At 44.5% G+C, this 25019-nt stretch overlaps 1 protein-coding gene across 4 annotated transcripts in view; it reads right to left on the bottom strand.

Annotated features, from left to right (window-relative positions):
- Nucleotides 1-3824: 3824 nt before the first annotated feature.
- Nucleotides 3825-25019, bottom strand: part of Syx1a (syntaxin 1A) — a 31074-nt gene continuing 9879 nt past the window's right edge. The window contains exons 3-10 of one of the 4 annotated variants that reach the window (XM_076387939.1): nt 23386-23485; nt 14314-14388; nt 13902-14084; nt 13370-13443; nt 13144-13281; nt 11780-11890; nt 4829-4922; nt 3863-3999 (exon numbers count right to left, since the gene is read on the bottom strand). In XM_076387939.1, the coding sequence (XP_076244054.1) occupies nt 4842-4922; nt 11780-11890; nt 13144-13281; nt 13370-13443; nt 13902-14084; nt 14314-14388; nt 23386-23485 (762 nt within the window). In that variant the 3' untranslated portion in view covers nt 3863-3999; nt 4829-4841. Of the gene's footprint in view, nt 4000-4828; nt 4923-5623; nt 5844-7119; nt 7263-11779; nt 11891-13143; nt 13282-13369; nt 13444-13901; nt 14085-14313; nt 14389-23385; nt 23486-25019 lie in introns of those variants that run through there. The other 3 variants (XM_076387941.1, XM_076387940.1, XM_076387938.1) reach the window with 3 other exon arrangements.

Raw genomic sequence — 25019 nt, 5'->3', positions numbered from 1 at the left:
CCCAGTATCTGAATATACTATTTTATGACACTATTTTCTGTCTTTCGTTAGAATTTAAGTTTCGAATTAAATAAAATTAGTATTACTATTCAGGTATCAGGACACGATCATCTACTAAGACATTTACCTTAACTTAGAAGTGTTTAGAGCCAGCGATCGCGTCGGGCTCCGAGAACGAAGCGTGCTCGCGAGCCTCGCGCGAGAGTCTAGATACTTGAACGAACATCGAGATAGAGAGAAAGAGGAAATCAAGCTACCGTGTTTTCGTTAGAGCGAAATCGGTTCGCGAGTCGACGCTTCGTTGCTCTGGACGCGACGCCTGGCGTTCGAAGTGGCGCGCTGGTTGAGGAGACGAGACCTCGCGAGCTGAGAGAAAGAGAAAGAGAGAAAGAGAGAGAGAAAGAGAGAGAGAGAGAGAGAGAGGGAGGGGAGAGAGAAACGGGGGAGGCGCTCGTTCGCTTTGAACATCTAGAATGCGTTTCCCAGAGACTCCTGGGGGTATTCGTGAACGAACGAAGGCGTCTTCTCCGACGACGAAACTAAAGTACATCTTTGTTGTCGATTGGAAAAGCCAGGCAAGGAATACCGAGCACGCTTTTGCCAGTGTTTGTTCACCTCGCGACAGAGGGATTGCGCGATTAACTTTATCATTAGTGATATCGAATGATCGAGTAACAGATCGTGGAAACGTAACCATCTAAGCTAACAATTATTATACCTCTGTACAATGCAAAGTGACCTCAAATATCGTTAATTAATCGTTATCATCAACACCGTCGTCGTCGTCGTCATCGTCATCAGCAATCAATCGTACCATCCTCTCCCAGCGTGTTTCTTTTTTATAGTTTCGCATCGTGCCGCCACCGCCCACGTTCTCGCGCTGTATTAATTATTGTTGCCAGAGCAACAGGCGCGCGGAACGCGGCTCCGTGCGTAGCGTAACCTTTATATCATTTTTTTTTTTTAAACATTAACCCATAATCTTTGAAATATATGTACCTCAACGTTCATATAATATAATCAACAAAACATTAACACGAACGTCGCCCGTTCCTTGCTCGACAAGCGGTTAATTTAATTGATAGTTTTCACGAGCAACAGGCGTCGCGAATAATAAATTATTATCGTTAATATATTACTCTTTTCGACTGTGCCGACTAACTATGTTTATATATACATGTAACGCATGTGTGTCCTGTGTGTTTTGTATGCGTGTGTGTTTCGGCGTGTGTATACGTGTCGTTCTCCGTTTGTGTAGTATGTACGCGCGATGTGTCGCGCGCATACTCCGTATGTATATATATATATATAGTGTTACATATGTATACACTCCGTGTACATACGATATATATGCATATCGGTATGACTCAGATATTATCGTCGACGATTGTATTACCGTTGATTATTCCCCCGTAACACCTATACTATATTATTGCTGCAGCTTTATAGATACTCTCTTTCCTTTTGTTCTCGCCAGTGTTTCTCGTCTCCGCGTCTCGTTTCCTGCTTCCTTCTCGTCTTTCGCGGTCAGATTGCTCGCTTTAAAGATGATGCACGTTTTTGCCGCGGAAGAAGCGCTTACCGAACGTCGACGCAAAACGAAAACCGAACACATGTTCTTGGAGTCGACTTGGACGCGAGGCATCATCGTTGCCATCGACGTCGACGTCGTTGTCGTACCGCTCGCTCGAATCATTTCGATGCGCGTCTCAAGGGGCGCAACAACCACGAACTGAACTGAAAAGGCGGAGTTGGTTGTTTTCTTTTGCTTTTTTGGGTAGCTGGCGATCTTGTGGGATCAGTAGACTGCGGAAGTTTATGCATTTATGTGAAATTTACAGTAGTTTGCTTAGGGGATTTGCTATGGCACTAAATTACGAACTTTACACTGCTATAATTCAGTAACTAAATGGTACACTATTCAGTTTCTATTTTTAGGTTAGTTTTTTAAAGAATTCATCAATTTATTTTTGGAACACAACTAAAAACTGTACTTCAATCAAGTCACTTTTCAGGATCACTACTTTCAGCTTTCAAAAATAGTACAGACTTCACATAATTTGCGAAAACATAAAAAGTATTTAAAGTACAAGTTAGGTTATTATTTTTTTAGGGTGAACAAGACCTGTATTTACTTCCACTTCACGAAAACGTGAATTTGCATAAAAATTCGCAGTCTAATAATCATTAGCGTCACCTCATCAACCGTTACACGCGAGAGTCTAAAGTATCGTAGCTCAGCGAAGCGAACGGTGAAAAACCAAAGGCTATCTTTTAAGTTCTCGGTAATGCGCTTTAGAAGTCGACTCGGAAGGCTTCGCCTAAATTTAAAACTAATCGAGAATTACTTTCAGCAAACGATCCAGGAGCAGCGGTTACACGGATCGATCGAACCCAATACCTAATGGCGTTTCGTGCAACGCAAAGTCGAGGACGCTTCCAGAGGGCCACCTCTCGGTGCTTAATTGACACGTCAATCGCGGCTGCGTCGGCCAACCAATGACACGCAGCGTGAAAAGCGAGAAACAAGCTACCCTCGCGTACAGAAAGCCTATCCTAACATTGCGACGCACTTGGAAATTCGTCCTTTCATGCTCTCGCGACATTGCGCTACAACCACTTTTAGCAGATCCGAGAGAACCGTTCAGCATCTGTTTCGAGCCTCTCACGGCTCGCTGAACCACACCGTTACCAATCAGGGGACAGGGAGAGGCAATTGATAAGTCTACGCCTCGCGAATCATATGATATGTGGCGCGTGATCGTGTTACGTCTTGGACGCGTCGTCCTGGGGACACCGAAGCTACCTACAATTCTTTTATATACGTTTTCGAACACGTTCGAATATCGGAGGTCTGTAAAGAACTAATTTCCAAGCTCGGTTAAAAATCACAGTCAAAGAAATGCACTTAGGTAGGTAGTCAGTATATATATAAAGACCTCGACGTGGCTACCAGAGCCAGAGCTGGCGCCTGGAGGGAGCACGACGCCAGAGAATGACGCGGCGTACGAGAGAGTCGCCTGGCAGCGGCGTCGTCGCGTTACAGAAAAACTCCATTGGGTCTTAGGCTTGGCTCGGAACGAGATACGTCGAAACGTGCGTTCGCGACTATCGATCGCCGACGAGTTACTCGCGGCGGGCGCAGGCAGTTACTCCGAATATCATCCTGTTTCTCGTAGGCCGTAGCCCTGGGGCGCGTGTATCGTAACTAGGATTCGTCTCGCGCGACGCCCACGCTCCAAACCCTCGCGAATATCGATCCCTGTCTACTCCTCTATCCCAAGACAAAGTACAGGGATCGATTTCATCAGTTGCATACAGATCTAACAATATTCTCGCCGTTTCGCTTCGCTATCCACTATTGCTAGATATTTCTAGCGATACGCTGATGGAGACAAAAAGCAACGTCTACGGAGGAGAGATTACAGGCGATCTTTCTAACTCAAAGGACACACATAGAAGAAACGGGCGATATGACGATGGTAATAGAGCTACTGTTACGAAGGCAAGCCTGTAGAGTCTCCTTGGTACAGAGATAAGAAAGAATGGAACGTGGGGCGAAGCGAAACTAGCGGGTTTGACGTGGGTCGGACGAAACGAAGCCGAGGTGTGGTTCTCGTCGAGGCTGGCGCGACTACAGCGACAGACGACGATCGTGCAAACAACGACGACGGCGATCCTTCGTCCTCGATGTGGTCGTTCTTCTCGTCGTTCTCCTGGTAGTTGGTGGCTGGCGGAGCGCGCGTGCGCTCAACAGGAGCGCGAGCTCGGCGATGACGATCGGCGAGACGAGGAACGGCGCGCGTCGACGACGTCGCGGACGGGACCGCGGACGAGATCGAGACCGAGCCAGCCGATGCAGCCGATACCGAGCGCGCCGACGGCGATCGTTCGACTTCGAAACAGCGAGACGTCCTACGCTTCGGCCCGATTTGCCTGGGTACTGATGCTGCCGACGTTTCGCATAAGCGTTCACGACGGCGACGCCTTTGGACTGATCTGGAAAATTAATTAAGTGTCAATTAGGGGCAATTATAGTGGTGAGGGATCAGGGTTGCTGGAAAATTCCCTTTCTCCTATTTAGGAGGAGTGGAAGAAAGTGTAGGGAGGGTCGCGAGGCAAACGGAATGGAAAAGGTGCCATCGAGCAGGGTTGCCAGGGAATTCCTCACCGAGAAGGAAAAGTGAAACCATCACACATTCTACAGTCGCTGAAATATCCTAGAGTAGGTGAACAGGGACCTACTAGAAGTTATTTCAGAAGTATGGAACGTGTGATAGATTTGCTTCCTGTCTCAGTGAGGAATTCCTTGGCAACCCTAGTCGCTGGGGTCTTTTCCACTACCTTTGCCTCGTGGTGCGTTTAGACCAAACGAATGAATGCTTGTTCTTCTCCCATCTCCAGCAGAGTTCAATTATTAACATGATTATGAATGAACAAAATTGACAACTGAATGGCAGAATGCTCGAGTCACGTGAATTTTGCTGAATTGAAAGACGAACGAGGATTCGTACGCTTGGTTTAAGCACACCATCACCGACTCACTCTACTACCTTCTCCCACTCCTCTCAAATGGGAAAAAGGGAATCCTCCGGCGGAAGGGGATATATACTTTCTTGCTGCAGGAAGAATCGCCTTGGTTTTGGTTTTCGGTCTCGCCTGTGATTGTAAGGCAAAATGGCCTATTCTCAATATACTGACACGTAAAGTTATCGACTCCAATACTGTCTTACACCCTTGTCTCTTTTTGAATTCTTATCTTCAAATTTCTTCAAAACCTGATATAGATCGTTGTGCCTTCCAACCACAGATATCCAAAGACGAGTACCTGATTGCGGCGTTCACAGTCCAAAGTATCCAGCGACGGTGCTGGCCAGGACGACGACGAGTATAGCGACGCAGATCATGATCATGATCTTCTTCTGCGCTCGGTAAAAACACAAGAATCGATTACAACGTGGGACGCAAGGTAGTTCCTACCGTATCTACAGTCCGATCCTCCCTCTGCTGCGCCATGCACCATTGCATCGCGCGATCCTCTCGATCCATCGCGAATCGCATCCTGCCTGTGCCTCTCTGTGTGTGCGCTCGCCACGAACTCAGCCCCCAAAATCGCTGCATCCTCGATCCTCGGTCGATGGACTCGCGCGACACTAGCCTTCGAACAACCCCCCGAGGACCTACACTCGACCAAGCTCTGGTCGTTCGCGTTTCAAAACAAGTAACCACAGTTTACACCGTAAATCGCACATATTATTACCTGTTCTATACAAATGCAAATTATTTACAGAATGTTCGGTCCGCTCGCAACGAGACAGTCGTTAACGCAAAGTAGCCTCGATATGCTCGAGGACTCTGGTCGATCCCAGAAGCAGATTCTCAAGGGACCACGCGCCCCTTGTTCTCTTACGCCGTCGATGACGACATGAGCGCGTACAGAAATCTGTGCAGGTGCTCGGAACGCGTACCGAGAATCACGAGGTAGTTGAAGAACGTCGAAAAGCTGGGAACGAATTGCGAGAGCAGAGGAGCCAGTCCCTCGACAGACACTTGATCTTAATTCCAGACATTTCTTCGACCTTTCCTTTCAGAGTCGAGTGACTTTGCCATAGTAAAACCCTCTTCCCAGCTGTTTCCTACTGTCTCGCCAAAGACCCAGGACGGAATCGGTCGCGAAAAGACACCGCGATCGTATTCTCTACCGTGGCCAATTTTCGCGTGGTGCGCTTGTCCCCCTGGGGATCCTCGTGCGCCGTGGCTGGATCCTCTTACAACAGGGTTAACAGAATGATAATGAGAATGATGAACGTTATCGTCAGGCAAATTACGATGAACATCAATTTCTGCGAACAGAATACACATTGTCGTCACTCGGCGAACCCGTGGCGCGTGCCAGCGCTTCGATTGGCTTCAGGGGTGATGCTCCCAGAAGGGGGGGTGAGTTTCATCTCTGAGGGAAGCGTCTATGGTTCAGGGAACAGAGGGGTGAGAAGGGGGAGAGCACGAAGACGAAGAAGATTAAGAAGCGAGCTTCCGAGACGATGGAGAGTGCGTCGCGCGACTAGCTTCTGGGCTTCCTCCTCCATTAAGAAGGAATATCTGCAGTCTACAGTATTGTGGGAGTTAATGTGAACAGAGGAATTTTAATCAGATATTTACTTCAATATCCATTCTAATTTTCAAACTCAAATTTTTAAATCATGGAATTTACAACTGTTAAAAGTTCAATTTTTTTTAAAGCTTCAAGTTTTTGAATTTTCAAATATTCAAATGTTTGAATTTTCGAATATTCAAATTTTTGAATTCTCGAATATTGGAATTCTCAAATGTTTCAATTCTCAAATATACGAATTCCCAAATATTCGAGTCCTCAATATTTCACACTCCTTTACATAATTATTTCCCTTTTCTGAATTCTACTTTTCTAAAGCCAAATAAAAAGACTATTTTTATAAACTCCTCAATTAATATCTTTCACATGAAGAAGTCCCGAACAGCCCATGCTCACATTAATTTTTACAATACCGTGCAACAGGGTTTCTCAACCTTTCTGGCTATGCATCTCTAAAAATCAGCCACCTCTATCCTTCCCTCATCTTTTTACCCTATCCCCATTCTTTTCTTCTCCCCATCTTTCTTTCCTTCACGTAACCCCAAGACTTCAGTGTCAGGGCTCCTAGCATAATTCCCCCGCTACCTCGAACTCTCATTCTACACCTATGTAATATAGAGGCCAACAGATGCCCAGAAATCCTCGTTGAAAAACCCTGCTCTAGGATTCTGCACAGAGACCGATCCTGGAGGAGAAAGGTCGTTAGTCGCGCGGATGGCCAGCCAGTGGCCAGGCACGTTCGACGTGCTAATTGATCGCGTTAGTGGGACGAGCGTAGCTGCGGTTAATGAGTTATTGCGTTAACGAGCAGGTTGCATTCGGTGTTAGAGATCAGAGCCGAGGGAAACTGGAGCCCGAGAGGAGGACCGGCGGAGCTGCTGTTGGCAGGAACGCGAGAGACGTTTCCATTCTCCGCGATCCTTCGATCCCACGATTACACCGCCCCTTCCCCCCTCTTTTTTTTTTTTTTCGATTTCTTCTCTCCCGCGGCCGAGGCCACGCCGCTACACCCACGCACAGATCGCGAACGCTCCCCTCTTCCCGCCCCCGCCCAGCGCACGACCCTTTAGCTCCTCGGCAAGCATCCTATTATAATGGCGATTAATATCACGGCCGATATTAAGACGCAGATTACGATGAAGATCAATTTCTGTGGACAGAAAAAAAAGAGATACGGTTCGTGTGAGAGAGGGGGGAGAGAGAGAGAGAGAGTGAGAAAGAGAAGAGAGAGAGACAGAGAGAGACAGAGACGCCGAGTGTGGAGCACGACGAAACAACGAGTCGGTCGAGACGAGCAAAGTGTAGAGAGGCCACCAGAATGGGGGATAGGAACAGTCGGATGCATCGTCTTCGACACGAAAGCCGAGTAGAACGAGTATCGATTCTAGCACAGTCGAGAAGAAGGGTACAGACAGACAGACGAATAGGCGGGCAAACAGAGAGATGGAGACGAGGGGACGCTCGGCAGGGATGTCATGATGGATTTATTAGAAACCGATTGACCGGTTATTCGACTAGGTTTGATATTATTTGATAGCTGTTAATATTCAATAACTAGTTAATTTACCTTTCTTTCTTTCTTTTTTTTTTTTTACTTTTTAAAGAAGATTTTAAAACACCAACACTTCGACTAAAACTTAGTGGTATATATAAAAATAAATAATAGTAAAACTAATGTGCTGTTAATTGAAATGTAGAAACGATGAAACAAGGTATGACATACTCCCAAACTTTCATTACAAAGTCTTTCACACGTAAATAAGAGCAATAATGGTCTACCAAACTCCATGTCAATAATTAACACCTGATTGATCCATTGAGATTTTGTTGCACTATTTTATTATAAATGACTCCAATTATTTGACATCCCCAGACGTGGGAGAGGAGAGAGAAAAGCGTGATAAACGTTTCTACTCCGCGAATCGGTGCAGCGTGATTCAAATTGATGTACGAGGTTTGTGGATGGTTCGTAAGCGAGGAGAGGAAAGCGCACGATGGTCGAGCATGCTGCCGACACGTTTATCTACTGTCAGCCCCGCTTTCGGCCACATTAAGAAACGGCGAACGAAAGTTGGACAGAAGCAAAGCGAACGAGAACGTTTAAGAATAGCGAGTCGAGAGTCGGATTTAACAGGATGTACAGTGCCTCGTTACATGCACGCTGCTCGAGGCAGTGAGTGGTCGCGTATCGAGGAAAGCCAGGGACTCTCTTCACGACTCACTGGACAGATGGATTAGGTTTGCAGAATAATTTGAAGACGCTTTGGAAGGTTTGAACCTGTTAAGTGAAGAAGAAGCAGAGAAATTATTTTGAGTCGAGGAAGTGTGTAACACTTAAATAAAGTGTTTAAATTGAATTAATTTGGTCATTACCTGTCTCTAAATATACACACAAATGTCAAACACATATGGAGAAAATTTCTAATGAAAAGAATGATCCAGTTAACAGGTTCCCTCTTCCTCCAAGTGTCCAGTTGGAGGACACTCCTCCAATCGTCCTCCATTTCGGTTCAGAAAAGTAAAAGCAAAGAATAAGTGGGTACTAAAAAGTAGAACACAAACAGGACGATCTACAGTTTACTATGGAACAAAAACAATAAATCACTAAAAAGAATGTCAAACCGTGCATCCAGAAAAGTACTACCGTATCCATCCCGACCCTCGCAACAGCGAGTGTACAGGCTGTTCCAGGTGTGAATCGACACTACTGAGCTACCCCAAAACAGAAACCACCAAGACACGATCCGATGCCACGATTCGAAACCTGTTTCGGCTATAAAAGGGACACCACACCTTGGGAATTGCGTGCGGAGCTAAACGGCGGATCACGACGAGAAGAGCACTCGACGACGGTTTGGTAGTGGAAGCAAGAAGAAACAGGGCCGAAATGGATCACACCAGGAACGTGGGAAGCGATACGTCGCGAAGCAGACAGATAACAGTATCGTTCCCCCATTGTGGTCCCAGAATCTTCGGTTGTTCCCTAAGTACCCACATCGATGATCGCCGCTGGATAAAGAGACTCTCGAGGCACTCAGAGAGTTTTAAAGCGTCTCACATGGTCTCACAGGGTCTCAAAGAGTCTCACATGGTCTCACAGGGTGTCAAAGAGTCTCCAATGGTCTTGAAGGGTTTCAAAGCGTCTCACATGGTGTCATAGGGTCCCAAAGAGTCCCAAAGAGTCTCAAAGAGTCTCACAGGGTTTCAAATCGTCTGAAATGGTCTCGAAGGGTTTCAAAGAGTCTCAAAGAGTCTCAAAGCCAGCGATCTCTGTTTCCCCAAAAGTTCCAAGAATCACTGGGAACCGATCCAGCGGCGATCAAGCGTCTACGCGTGGTCAGGATCGTTTACCTTAAGAGACTTGCTCTGAGACTCCACTGTCTGGACCAGTTCACCTTTGCCCACGTGGCTGCCCATTTCTCTGACTAGGTACGCGGTCCAGGTCACCCTGTCGTGCCGTATAAAAGAAGGAAATCGACGAGGGTGTATACCATGATCCAGGGAGTGGTATAAAATCCAAAGGAACCGTGGTCGAATGGATGGAGATGGAGAACGTAGTGGGAGCCGGGTAGATCTCCTCCAAGGATGCACCCAAAGTTAATTAAGTATACTGTGCTCCGCTGACAAGAAACCTGGGACCAACAGACTTGCATTGCTGCCAGGTCTCTTGTCAGTAGAGCACTGTGTAGGTGTAGTTGTACACTTGCGAATACAGGAAGTTCAATGACAGGTGTATGTATATAGAAATATTGAAGGGTTATTTAAATAATTATTAATTAAAAGAAGATGAAAATGAAGAACGATGAAGTTGAGATTGAGGCCTAGTTTTCGAGTTATTAATTATTAGAGATACACTTGGGATGCATGAAATGTGTCTGAATTGATTTATTCTACTGGCACCGCTATGACTGACCTATTCTACTGGCACCGCTATGACTGACCTATTCTACTGGCACCGCTATGACTGACCTATTCTACTGGGCGAGTGCAGTAGAGTGTATACGTCTTGAGTCAGACACAGATAAACCAGTAGAATAAGTCCTATGTCAGACTCATAACTCAGAAGAATAAGTACTAAGTCAGGCTTAAAGAACTCAGTAGAATAAGTCTCGAGCCAGACACAGAAAAATCAGTAGAATAAGTCCCAAGTCAGACACCCAGTAGAACAAGTCCCAAATCAAATACAGAGAAGCCACTAGAACCAAATTAAGTCTCAAGACAAACACAGAGACATCACTAGCAATAAATCCTAAGACAGACACATTTCACTCCTATTTTAAGCATTTCTTCACTAATCAATAACTCTGAAACGAAGCCTCAGACGCAGTTTCGTCGTTCTTAATGTTCCTTCTATTTCAGCCTGTAGAATCGCCCCTCAAAATTTCTGACACCTGTCGTCGAGCACCCTCAACAAGTACACGTCTACACGCGAGGAAAAATTGAAAAAGAAATAGAGATAAAGACACCATGGTACCAAGGCACACAGCACAGCCGAGTCACCGCGAGGCCAGCTCGAAGGGAAATATCCGTGAGCCGACGTGGGAGACAGCCGTGGGGCCATCGTCGACGGTGCCGATTATCGGGGCACTATGGACGAGGGTCCAGGTCGTGGTCGAGGTCCATCGTGGCGTGACACACGCGAGCAAAACTGGTCTCGGCCGTCGACGCGAGTTAGTCGGTTAATAGAGCACAGGTTAGTACGCAGAGTTCGTTTAGTAGTACGAGTATAAGACAAGACAGTCCATGGACAGAGGCACAATTAGGCACACTCATGTTCAACAGGACAGAGCGACACAAGTAGAGAGACACATATATACGATGATGCATGTATACAGACGCAGATGTATATCAACACGTAAACGGACAGATAAGAAAGACAGAAGGAGGTACATATATAGAGACAGAGACAGATCACGCGTTTACGTGTATACTTGGACACGCGCGTGCTTGCGTATACACGCATACGCGCGGGCAGATAATACATACATCATACATACATAGATACACGCATATATACACGTATCGCACATGTTCAAAAGTGGTACAACTGGAAAAAAAACAGTTCAATAAATACACCTCTTTCGCCTATGAAAATTATCAAATGTAAATTACAAATTACTTAAAAATGTACATTCTTCAGCTGAATTATTCAAGTAGGATAACCTTTTAATTATCTGAAACTACCCTCTATGCCAATATTAATTTTCTTCTAAGCTCATAAATAGTTCTTCTCTTTCCCTGAAAAACTAATGATATACTTTTTTCAGTTATGTCACGTTTGAAACACATCTGCGATACATATGTATGTGTATGTTTTCGAGTCGCGTTTTGTACATATGCGTGCAGCGATTCGGTCGTATACAAATGTTCGTTTGTCTTCTCACATTGTAGTACATAGTATAAAGAGCGAGAGAAAGCGTCGTCGTTATTTGGTATCGCGTCACGGGAATAAGAGTAGTACGCACACAGATAGAGGGGCGCGAATTAAACCAAAAAGCGTAAAAACAGGGTTCTATGAACGTACAGGTAGCCACCAATGTTACGGGGCGAGGGATGGGGGCCAGTTGAGGAAGGGGAACGGCGAGGAGCGAGGGGCGAAACAAAAAGTGACCAATTAGAAGCGAACGAAAGATCAGCGATCTCGCGAGAGATCTGGGAAGGACTCACCCGTCGGGCTTTGCTTTGATACTTGAGCGCTTTTTTGGTGTCCTGCGTAGCCGTCTGCACGTAGTCCACCGCGTGTTCCACGTGGTACTCTATGCGATCTATCATCTCACCCTAAAGGTAGGCGCGACGCGAATCCACGCAGCGTAAAAGCAGAGAGAGACAAAGCGTTTGTTAGTTTTTAGGCGAATAAGATGCTTCGTGCATCGATTACGATTCGTAGGGGACTGAGAATGGAAGACGTTGAGTCATAGATGAAACTTAGAGAAAAGAAAGATGTCAATAATGTTATAAACTTATTTTTAATAAATTGGTAGGACTGACGTTGCGCAAACTATCCTCAAAATTATCCTCTTTATCTTTCTTTCCTCTGAGAGATAAAATGAATTATTTATTGTGAACGTGGAGCAACTTCATTTGCTTCATTAATACAGAAATTTTGTGTTGGCAAGGGAATTGCTACACATGTAGAATAAATTGCTCAAATATTAGTTTTTCATTTCAGAGCAGAAGACTATTGATACTAAATTTTCTCTGGGAATAGATTTATTCTGCCTGCTCTCATTTATTTCTGCCTAAAAAAAGAACTCTTTTTGGCCAATGTGTTCCATTCTCGGTTTAAAAACAGTGACGGTAGCGTGGGGATCGATAACGCGTTCCCCTGCAAGCGTTCGCTATCGTCATCAAATCCTATCGTTCACCGAAACGATAGATCCACGTCGTTATCGATAACACGCTATCGCCACTGCTCCCGTCGTAAATATTAACGACGCTGTTACTGCAATTAGGGGAAGTTATCGAGAACGTATCAGCCCAGATATTTTACATTTTTAAAAACTAGCTTCTGCTCAAAACACTCATTATTCAATAATGAATAAATTAACGATATTCTACTCAGATAATCAAATATACCTGTTTAGCAACTTTCCTCTAATTATTTAGTCTCTTAATTTTTATGCCATGCATATTCAGCGCTCCAAAAACAGACAGCACAACTCCTCTGCAAAAAGTTACCATCGCGTATATCTTTTCACCAAAGAGCTTCGCTGATTTCTGTTAATGATGCAACAGAACAGTCTTACTCCGAGATAAAAGCAATAGAGACGAGTCTCACGTCTCTTCAAAATCTAACACGTCCATTCTGACAAGTTCTGGTTTCCATAAAGATTGAATTGATGAAATACTTTTTTAATTAAACCCTTCAGAGATATCAGATCACAGTGAACGTGTTAAATATCGCTGGAAATTCGTTCTCTCTGAAGGGAGAACCGATCGACAAAGAGTATAAAAAAGAACAGAGCTCTGAATAAGCGAAATCTAGGTGCTCGTGACTGAAAACAGTAGCCGGCTTTGCAGTACTCACGTACCTGACTTTCTACCAGCATGGCCATGTCCATGAACATATCGTGAAGCTCCCTAATCGAGTTTTCTAGTTTGATGATATCGGCGTGGCGCGCCTCGATGTCAGCGAGCGTCTGTTTCGCTTGTTGCGTTTCCATGATAATCTGCAAGGAACGCGTACAATTGTGTTAGTTCCATTCCATTCAAGGGAATAGAAATACGACAAGAAAAGGGACGAAAATAATCACTCACCCCTTGCGTGAACACGGCTGGATTACCCTGCTCCAACATTTCCTCCAGTTCCTCATTAGTGGTCGTCCTCCCCGCTGCAAACGTGTAACTCGATCGATTAGGGAGGGTGAATAAAATTGAAAATTGAAGAGCTGATGACAAAAACTACCCTTGTCGATTTCTGTCTTTTTTAGGGTTGCTTTTTCCTGAACGTTACAAGGAAAAAGAAAAAGTTTCCCTTGCAACGCTCAGAACAACAACGACGTGTTGCCACGCAGGATCTTGCTTTCTAACGATGCATCTGGATAGCATCACCAGCATTTGCCAGTGGAAACGAATCTAAAATCGTTCGAGTCACTACTAAATGTATTTCTACAACGTTTACTTAGCATAAAAATTCACAGGTTTTATGGGACAGGCCCCACTGTGCTGTGAATCTCTTTTCTGGCTACTGAAATCTGTTGCCAATAAGAAAACTGTGCAATTCGACTCTAGCTGTTTTTGCTACCAGCTCTGAAACTAAATCATGACATTCTAAACTCCAAACGCTTACTGATTTCCAGCTGTCGTTGTATCCTCCCCTTACACCGCTCTCTGTAATCGGTCTGCGTTCGATTGTACTCCGTCATCACCTCGACGAACTTCCTGGACAGCGTCGAGTGCTGTGTCTTGCGTATCCTCAGGTCCGCCGAGGATTTGTTCGTGTGCTCCTCTTGCTCGATATTTTGCTCTATCACTGGACATCGAAAACAACCGGAATGTCAAACTCGAAACACCGTGGTAGTTTTATAGTTCTTTTAACCCTGTCCTCGTGCACGAACCACCCTACCTACACTGTTCCAACGTGTCTTTGTGAATACATACTGGCAATAGAGCCGACAGAGGCGGCGGTACCAAAGTCAGAGGCGTTATCCTGAGCTACCGCGGAAAAGGAGCTAAAGGATTGTGTCCATCGTTCCACTTACCCTTTAATTTAGCCCTGACTTTGTTGGCCGTTTTCTTGATGTCGGACATCAGGTCTTCCAGTTCCATTTTGACCTCTGCAACAAAGAAGGAAAGGGTCCTTTGTGAGCGATCAGAGGTTCCAGGCTTTCGTTTCATATTTTTTTTTTTCAATTACTAACCGAGCCTAGCTTTGACGAGGCACAAATAATGTCGAATAAATGCATCGAATAGCATCGACATCGCGAGTTATCGAAGATCATTTGACTTCGTTTATGCGCGCGGAAGGCGGCTGTGAATAGACTCGATCGAAGATTCGTTATCGTTGACCCCTTCTCTGGTAACGAGTCACTCGTGGCACTAATTAAGTTTCAAGTATTGGATCACTCGTCGCTGTTAATCTTAATAAAGCCGCTGGAGAACTCTCCAACAGTCGATGATTTCTTTTACCAGTTTTCGATTCTAGTAATGGCTCGTTGGGCATCGGTCAGAGGGGCCAGGAGATGAGGTTTTCGTATAATCTAACAGGAGAAATATCTGTGTCTCCATTAAGTCTTCGATAGAAAATGCTCTGTATTTTTAGAGTGTTGTTTTAGAAAACTGCTCCAGAGAATTGACTTAAATACAGGATCAAGCGTAAGGCAATATTTAAATATTTTTGGAGATGAAAGTATCTCGTCAGGTGTTACGAAAATGTGTAAAAAAAGAAGAAAGAAAACTAGAAGGTAGACACTCTAGCTAGAAGGATAGAACCTGAACAAGATTATTGTTTCGATTAGACAATACACAGAGATTATTTATTATGTTTGGCGATCTCGAGGTACTTGGAAAGCATCATCCAAGATTTCTCTGAAAAAAATTAATTGCTGTGATTTCAACTCGAAATACCAAGGTACTGAGGAAGAAAGAATCGTCGCAGAAGATGGTGGATCGGGGCAACGACGGGTCGAGGAGAAAGAGGAGAATTGAGAAAAGAAGCACGAGTCTAGTGGATGTCTGCCCTGTCATCGACACTCTCTCCTCGTCCTTGCCATATCGCGATCTCCGCCCACGCTTCCCTCGCTGCTTCACTGCTCATTGACAGATTCGTAACTAATTTCACCGACGACACAAACACGTATCGAGCGTTTTATCTGAGGTTTCGATCTCTGTTAACAGGTTCTGTGCATCGGTGGAATCTGGAGCGGAACATTTTTTGATGACTAAAAGAATTTTTAATAATATCTACTCGATGTAGAATTGTGATAATTATTTGTGATCTTTGGTGGTAGATAATTGGCAGATATTTGTGTATTGGATAATATTCAAGTACTCTGTGTACAATACAGTCCAATATAAAGGTAGTTCCTTCTTCGATATAAATTCATAGATACATAGATCGATATTCCTACAATTAGTTTCTACTCTTTTCTTTCATTCTTCACTTTAATCGAACTGTCAACGAGTGAGGCGACTTCAAGAATATGTCTTTTGCATTCCTCGAGTTATAGATAGATTCTAAAGCACCAGCTCATACAGAATACATAGATACTCCTTCAATGTAAAACCATCTTCTTTAATTCTAAGAATTATCCTACCATTTTCCTCCATTTGTCATAACACAGAAATAAATTATCAGCGCATAAATTGCTCTCCTCTTCTCTAAGACCCAATTAAGCTCTCAGGTTTAAACCGAGTAAATCCTGCAACATTCATTTCACCCCAGCTTACCCCAAAATTGCTCTTAACCCTTTCGTGACCCAATAATTTTTTTTCTTCTTATTCCTTCCTCTTTCATTAACTAGGTGTCAATATTTTTTCAGTTAAACAGTATAGTATACAAATTTTACAATAATCAAGAAAGTCTCCTAAACAGAACCACGATACGATTTTCTATACAATTCTCCAATAATTCTAAAGTATGTACAAAAATTAAAATATATTGTTACAATATTATAAAATACAAGTAGTATATAACTATTAACCTCCTCTACTCTGAGGTTCCAATTCTCCACAAATTTTATCACAAATTTCATCCCCTCAGAGGAGACAATCAATTGCAAAGGGTTAAATAAACACTAAAACCTAAATCAAAATTTCTCCAAGTCTAAAGGCAGATCCCCTTCGATCCTCTCTCCATCGTCAGAGTCTCCTGCCAAGGGTGGTTGCTATTTCGAGAAGGTGGTTTCTCTCAATGAATGAATTTCGTTAAATCTGATCCCCCCTCCCGTGCCGATGGTCGCGTAAATGGCACGCGTGGGTGCGTGTGCGCGAGGGCGAGCAGAGGCGGAGGCGTGGGCTCGAGGGGAGGGGGTGCATTCCCCTGCGTCGAGGGTGCTCAATGGAATTGGGTTAATACGGGGTGGAAACGTGCCAGACCTACTTCTAAGGCCTCTCGAGAACTCGGCACGCTCGGGAAACACGGGACGCTCGGATTCGATCGAATCGCGGGCGATTTACGTCCCAGAAAGCCGACGCTCGAAAGGAGCATCCGCCGCGGGGGCGTAACAGCCTCGGCGGCGTGGCCACGCGAGTGTGGGAGCAGTCACGCTCAACCATCACCGCCGAAATGCCGCAGCCATCGGCCACAATTTCGAACTTAGAAATTACAGGTTCGACAGAGTAATTGTACAGAGTGCTCCAGAAGTGGCGGCACAAGAGGAGAGCCAGAGATTCTACGTGAAAAAGTAAGTCGAAAACGTGAAGTAAAGTTCTTTGATACCGTGCTTCGCTTTCGAGAAAATCGAGTTTGAATTATGGTCGCGTGCAAGTGTGCGGAAGTACTGTTTTGGGTGCCTGAAGGGTGGATAAGGTAAGGGGAACACTCTTGGTCTGACCAGTGACTGTCTCCATGGCACGCTAGGAGCATTCCCTTTTCCCTGTTTACCCTTCAATCGCCTAAACTTGTACCTCAGTACACTTATACTCGATCAAAATTCAAAGTCAGTTTCTTAGTAAACGAAGCCTGATATTAAACATCGTATCCTACATCTACGTCTTATTTTTTTACATAGAATCACTCCCTTCTGCTACTACCAGTTCTGGGACACCTCGTCTCTAAAAAATAATTTCTAGTACAATTACGAAGTTACTAGTACTGTCAGAAGTTGTCAATGGAACAACTTCAGTATTAGAGCAGTACTCAGTTCGCTGCAAGTAGCACTAACAGACGCGACCAATTCAGCCAATAAGATCAGATCCACTGACAACTTCTGAGCTCCCAGCAGTGGATACTTTGCAAGTGACAGTGTTATTTCTCAGATGTAATTACTAGATATATCGAATCGATCGTTTTCATGCCTGAGATTTGGTGGCGATGGCTGAGCGTGACCGCTCCCTACGTCGCGAGTAACGATCTGTCCCGAGCGCAGAACAGGTCCCAAGTACATTGACTTCGATTCGATTGCTCGCCCTTATCGAGCTGCACACGCTCGAGCGGCGGGCCGCGCGACGAAATCGATTCGCGTCATCCGCCAACCCCTGCCCACGCGCCCGCCCAACCCTTCTGCCCACCTAATCTGAATTACGCAGCGAGCTGCTCGAGATCTCGTGCGAGCGATCTGCCGCGACGATGGGGGACCGCTGCCCGCTTCGATCGAGCCGCTGGCAAGAAAATTCCTTGTTGATTCGGGGAGATTAACGTGTTGACTGCTACGTGAAATTGCTGTGATAGGTTGGACGATATTATACAGGGTGTTTGGGGGCTGTTTCAGGTATCTACATGTGTCTACTTTGGTAGTTTGGGTGGATGGGTTCTCGACTTATCTAGATTCCATTCTTTCTAGTATCTAAGTAGATTGTTTAAGGTCCTATTGTTAAGTGAATGAGTACTGTATAGGGTGTTGGAGAAATGACAGAAATGTTGAAAAGTGATTCTACGTGCCCAGGTAAAACGAAATGTAAGTGTGTCAGAGGAAATTGTGTTTGGGATTTTGTTTCAGAGTCACTAATTGCAGCTAAAACGTCGAAAGTTCGTGTGGAGTATGTCTGACTAGAGACTTATTCTACTTATTTCTCTGTGCCTGGCTTGGGACCTATTTTAGTGGTCTGTCTGTGTCTGGTTTGGGACTTATTCTACTGGCTTCTCTGTGCCTGACTCTAGACTTATTCTACTAATTTTTCTCTGTATAATTCTAGACTTATTCTACTGATTTCTCTGTATCTGACACTAGACTTATTCTGCTGGATTTTCTGTGCCTGTCTCTAGACCTATTCTACTGACTTCTCTATGTCTGACTCTAGACTTATTCTACTAATTTCTTCGTGTCTGATTTAGGGTTTATTCTACACATTTCTCTGTATCTATCACGCTTCACGCGTTTTTCATGCCTTTTCTCAACAATTCAGTAGAAACTGCATTAAAAATATCCCATCAGCGCTACAAAAAATGCCACCAGTACTACAAAAAATATCCCACAAAGTATGATCTAGGTATGAAAGAAGTAGGGCACCTTTAATTCTACCATGCTTCAAAGAGCTACAGAAAGAAGCCTGATCCCCCTAAGTACAATATAACAGAAAATTGTTGGCGACCTCTTACGCGGGGGCGGTACTTATACTCTCCCCGCTAACCTCATATCCTTCTCGAGCATTGCCAATGAATCACGGAGGATTTCTCGATGAAAACGAGACCAAGCATGTAGCCCCGCGCTTTCGAACCCGCTGGAAATTAACAGCTGATGTTCCAGTGCCCATTTATATTCATCATCCTCTAAATTTTGCATTCAGTTCGGTCAAAAGCGCTCATCTTAAACGTAGCCTCCTCTTGTCAGAGTTCGAGCACTCGGGCTACATACTTTGCATCTCGAGGAACGCGCCGCTCTTAAACGACTCGTCCCTGGGAAGCGCGGTCGAGAAGGGAGCGGAAGTTGGAAAGCGGAAAGTCGATATCCATTGTGAAGTCCTTCGTCCGAAGATAGCTATGGGAGCAATTCAGCGACATATTAATACAGATAGATATCGATTACTAGCCATTGTACCAGGTATGGAAATGCGTACAAGTTCCGAACAGTTCATGAATAAGCCTGAAAACTAGCTGGTTTTCGCTGCTGATGCAATTAACTTCTTGGCACTCACACCCTTGATGTACAGGGTGTTCCAGAAATTGGTGGACAAACTTTGGAACCATATTCTCTGCTCTTTTTAAGGATGAAAAAAGGTCAGGTAGACATAGATCTGGAAATACTATTTTTTGCAAGACACTGCATACGATGGGACTCGAAATAGGCTAAAATTTGTTGAAGTCTTGGGCAGTATAGGAAACGTCAATGCCAAGTACGTAATATTGCACAAGGAAACAATTATCAGCAGTTTCTTCAAGTAAATTATAAGCATTTCTAAAATATATCATGAAGATGCTGATGTGTGGCCACCATTTTCTGTGACATCCTGTACTCAATCACATCGAGGCCATCACTCTCTGTGCAAGCCACGTCTACTAAAAAATTTTGCAGATCACTAGAAGTTCGAGAAGCATGTCACGAAAAGGATCGGAATATAAATTTATGCAAAAAGTAATCGATGCATTTTTAGGTGGTAAATCTGGAGATAAAAAAGTGAGTGTAAAGGGGTTAAAAGGTTTCTCAGTGAATTCGATAACAGAGGCGAGGTCGCCCCGAGAATTTCCCTAGGCTCTGAGGCGGCGAAATTCAACGACAACCGATGCCTTCTGCGAATCTGTCCCCGATATCTTTCCTTCGGCAAAAGGCGCGCGGCTGTGTTAGCTTCTGCCCCCATTTCCGACTTTCCTCCTCGGTCCTTCCTTTTCATCAGTTTTCCCACGCCTTCGCACCGCCTCGGTCTCCGTCTTTCGCCCGCTGCGATCGATGCTGGAGCCACCGCGAACGACACCTTGCTTTCGCTGTGCCCTCGATCGGGGGCGAGCGAAGAATGGTCAGAGAGGACACTGAGATATACAATATTTCCTCTTTGCAAGCTCGCTGGTACGTCAGTCGGACCTGGACTTCTTTTCCTCTGGAAGTCTAGTTTTTTTTCTTCAGTCTCGCCTCGGGGAAGACAAATATTGGAGCTGTATGATATTTAGAGCGAGGCAGGTTTATTTTGACGAGACAAAGGGGCGTTAACTCGAGGGGGAGCTCTAGGGTCCTCGAAACATATCTATCGAATTTCAGCAAGATTCTGTTTCTTATAGAAGATTCTCAGAAAAGTATCTATTTTATTAAGTGTACACGAATTAATTTGGTGATTTTTGTATGAAATTGGATACTTATCTAGGGGAAAATCAAGAATAATTTTAGTGTTTGGAATGGTCTCCAAAATTTTCAATAATTTTTCCTCACTTATCATCTTCGAAATCGAGATTCAAAAATTCGAAACAGAAAGATAGAATATAGAAAAAGAAAAATAGAAACATCACAAATTAATTTGTACATCTAGTAGTACCTGTACACTAAGTTTAATATACTCAAAAACTTATAAAAAAAATGTTATTATCAAGTTACACTGAAATGTGTAAGAAGAGTGAACATGAGAAACACTTTAAAGCTTCCTTACGATTCGAATATTCCTAGAGTAACCAGTGTCCCTGGTTCCAAAGATAACAGTGAGCCTATAGCGAGTGGACGACCTAAATGGTCCAGCGAAAATACTTATAAAGGTTGATCTATAACAGTCCTATCTCTAAATCTCTGCCATCGAGTCAGTGTTTCCTTTCGGACAGACGTCGACTCCCGATAACCTGACATTCGGCGTGCAAGAAGAAATGGGGCTCGATCGATCTTTTCGCTACACCGCCTACCGTCGAGCTAGCCAGACGTAAACGCCCTTTCTCTTCACCGAGGCTCGTTCGTTCAACGCTAACCTTTCTGGTTATTTCCCTGGAGCTTCGACCCCTCTGATGTAGCTACGATAGCCGACCGACAGGCAAGACCGAGAATTAGGAGGGAATAGGGCTTAATCGTGGAGCTGGCTTGCGGAACGAAACGAACGTTCAATCAGCAACAGTTGGCTAGTAGCTGGTTCTAAGCGAGCCTTGCGGCTGTTTCATCGATACGAAGGTGTGAGCAGGGTTCCTCTGTTGGAGGACCTGACGAGGTGTCACGAGAGGGAATTGTAGAAGGAGGTGTGCTGGCACCCCGTTTAAGTGATTCGATCAGGAAGAAGGGAAGTGGAAACTGAAATCTAGCGAGGGAGGTTGGTGGACGTGAAATAGAGTATTGATGGCGGGACTTTGGCTAAGTGACTCGGTTTGTGTACTGGAACCCCGGTTAAGTGATTCGATTTGTGTTCTGAGACCCCGCTTATGTGACAAGAAGGGAAGAGAGAAGAGGAAAATCATGGAGAAAACAAAAATTGAAATAGAGACGTAGTCTGGGGATTAGAATACACTGTAGCTTTTGGTACCCCAGTTAAGTGATTCTCTTTGTACGTGGCAGAGCCCTGCTAAAGTGACTCCGTTTATGTAGAACCCTGGTCTGGTTATCTAGGACCCTGGTCAAGTGATTCAATCGACAGAAGTGAACTCAAAATAGAGTGTTGCTCCTGGTACCCCGGTTAAGTGACTCAATCGAAGCAAATAAAATTGTAAAATTGAGCTACAAATCAAATATACCCTCCCCTGCAGTACACTATTCCTACTAAGACCCCAACCAACTCAATTTATGCACTGACACCCCACTGAAATAATAAACTAACCACCCCAATAAATATTAAACACCCCAAAAAGTAACACCTTTCCTCCCTCCCTTAATCCCCCAAACGATATGCAAAAAATTCCCCTCCCGATCCAGTAACAGTTCCGCAAACTGCAGGGCCAACAAGTAAGAAGCGATTAAAGAAGTCTGAAAGAAAGTATGCTCGAAGAGTTAAACGGCTGTGGAGGAAAGGCAGAGAAGGGCTAAAGTTAGGGTTAGGGAATGCGCGCGTGCCCAGCCGCGGTTGTCCGCTCTTCCATCGCCGAGGGGTTGCAGAGGAACGATGATTCAACCCCGACTGGCAGCTACAATGGCAACCAGGGCAAGGCCGATTACCAACCTTCCAACCCCTATCCCCTCTCACCCTCTCTTTCCATTCTCTTACTCTCGTTCTCGTTCTGGCTCTCGCTCTCCTTCGAAACCTCCTTATTACCCCCCTCTATCTTCGTACCCTCGCGTTCCAGCGTGCCGCCAAAAGTCGAGGGACGACCCTGAGGAATTCTTGAAATTCTCCCGATGGAAACGAGATCAAACACGATGGCGTTTGGACTGCCTTCAGCCAGATACGATTGGAATGACGCTGGGAATTAACTTCGTCGCGTTTAGACTTGTTTCCATCGAGGGTGCCTCGAGAATCCTTTATTAGGCGCTAAGAGGCTAGTCGAGGCTGATGCGATTTGGTAGCCCTCCCTGGTTAAGTGAACCCACGTGGTAGACAGAGGCACGTCTGGGGGTCAGTTAACGAGGGACACTATCGTCTGGCGCTAAGCATTACGCATGTATGTAACTCGAGGAACGCGTCGCGTCGCAAACGGCGACCAGAAAATATCGTTCGAAACGGACGCAGTTTCCAAAAGCGACAGGCCAAAGTTCGAGCTAGACGAACGACCTGCGCAGACTGGTGAAAAGTCCAATAAACGTGGCGAGAATTCAGGGTTTGATTCGATACTTTATCGACAGGTGTTGATTGACAAAGGGAAATATTTGGAAACTAGTTACTTATACATGCTTTTGTACGCTGCGTTTTTAAGGATTTGTTATTCTGTAGTCGTATAGAGATTTAAAAAATTGTAGAAATCTAAATACGTATATAATATAAATAAATATATCATATCTCAAAAACTCAAGCACAGTGAGAAAAGAATTTGCTCATAAGGAGAAAAGTAAAGCCTGAAGTTACAAAATCCACTGTCTGTCCACGCATGGGTCAGTAATAAACCTACTATCTCTTTTCGTCAAATTATGTTATTACCAGTTATAGTCTCATAAAAAACGTATCACTGTTACTTTATTATCAGGTAAATTGATTTTATCCCTATCATAATTATTAAATATACTGTACCTAGAATAACCATATTTTCCTACGTCAACAGGTTCAATTTAAAATAAAAATAACTTTCGCCACACTTTCAACACTTTTCACCAGCCTGCGGCCTTATCAAAGGGAAAACGATAGGGACTCACTTTCGTCGGTCTGTGGCGCCGACAGGATGGCACTGTGCTTTTTCTTGACATCTTCTACGTTCGTCTGGATTCTGTCTATCATCTCACGTATCTCCTCCACCTACGCAGAAATCAGAAGTCGTTAAGGTCATGTCATGAAAAGTTCAACAAGAATTCATAGAGAAAATAGTAGGACGAGAAAGGGACAGCAAGACGGAAGGGGATGGCACACGAGAGAAACAAGTTATCGCTGCAACGCCACCGATTCACCGCGAGGATAGAACCCTCGGGAGAACCCAGGAGGAGACTTTGTTCCGGCGTCGGTGTAGCGAACTTTCACCGAAACTTTGCCCTTTGATTTATCGCCCTTCCGCTGTGCAAGCGGCCCCGTCGAGAGAAAAGGGAAGGAGAGTGGCGTTAATAAATTAGAAAGGAGAGAGACAGGGAACGGGGTAGTGGTTTCCACGGCAACGACTGACGCAACGACGTTTCACCTTTGCTGGAAGCCATCTCTCCCTTCACGTGTGCTGCTATTTAGCGTAAAACGTCGTCGCCGAACTCGAGGCAAAATTATTGTAAATTAACCCTTCTGCTAGTAGGCACGTCTGAAGACTTGAGAACGCTCCTAATTTTTATCCATCTCTGTTTCCCCTCCTACATGACTTTTATTAGGAAGCAATTCCACTGGGGACTGGGGCAACACTAGGCAACTTGTAGCAGTTGTAGCATGCCACAGTATTTTTTAAATACTGAATTAAATAAAGTTTTATAATAATTGAAATATTATTTAGAACCATGACAGGGTTCTCTAAATAATTTTTCAATAATTCTACAACATTATATACCAGGATATGCGTGTCACTGAACTTAAAAAATATTGTGGCATGCTATAAGTCGCCTAGTGTTATCTCAGAGGAATCATGCTTTTACGATCTTCTCAGACCAGGTACCTTTCAAGAGGACAATGTTCAATTAGCGAATTTATTGCTGGTTTATGTGTACATATGCTTCCAGTCATTAATAAGATTGATTTACTTTCCAGTAAGCTTTCAGAAGCTTCAATGCTTCGATTAAAGGTTAAAGTGTAGAAGAGATAATGCAAGGACAATGGTTTTCAATACGCCCGTGACTATTCTATTCTATTGCATTTCGTTTTTGTTTGCGTTTGAGAGCTGCAGCCAGTTGCATAGAGGAAATCCCACTTTTATGCGAGCCCACGCGAATTGCAACCGATACGAAATGTCAACGAGTACATATTTGCGCGGATGTTTCGAGAGGGACGCTGGGAGGATGCGTAGGTGCGTCGCGTCACGACCAGCTCGAATATTCCGTGTCCCATTCTTCTGCTCCCGAACTGTGGCGCGGAAGCGGAAGACTGGCGCTTTGTCTCCGATACTCGATACTGCGCAAAAATATCTGCTGACGGCAGAAGCGGATTTAGGTATAAACTGAATAGACTATTGCAAGGATGGCCAGACTGGTTTATCGGCTGCATGTGACTCTGCTAGGTGATATTCCTGTCCTATAAAAAGTCACCTGGAATGCATTGTCCCAGGGGACTTCTCATGAGACAGCAATAGTACCTATTGCGACTCCTAGGTTTTGGAAATCCTAGGGAAATTCTGGGGAAGAAGTACCTTTACTTTCAAACCTTT

The sequence above is a fragment of the Calliopsis andreniformis genome, chromosome 10, assembly GCF_051401765.1.
Source record: "Calliopsis andreniformis isolate RMS-2024a chromosome 10, iyCalAndr_principal, whole genome shotgun sequence".
Taxonomy (NCBI): domain Eukaryota; kingdom Metazoa; phylum Arthropoda; class Insecta; order Hymenoptera; family Andrenidae; genus Calliopsis; species Calliopsis andreniformis.
The sequence above is the reverse complement of the archived record's forward strand: the minus strand, read 5'-3'. Positions and strand labels throughout refer to the sequence as shown.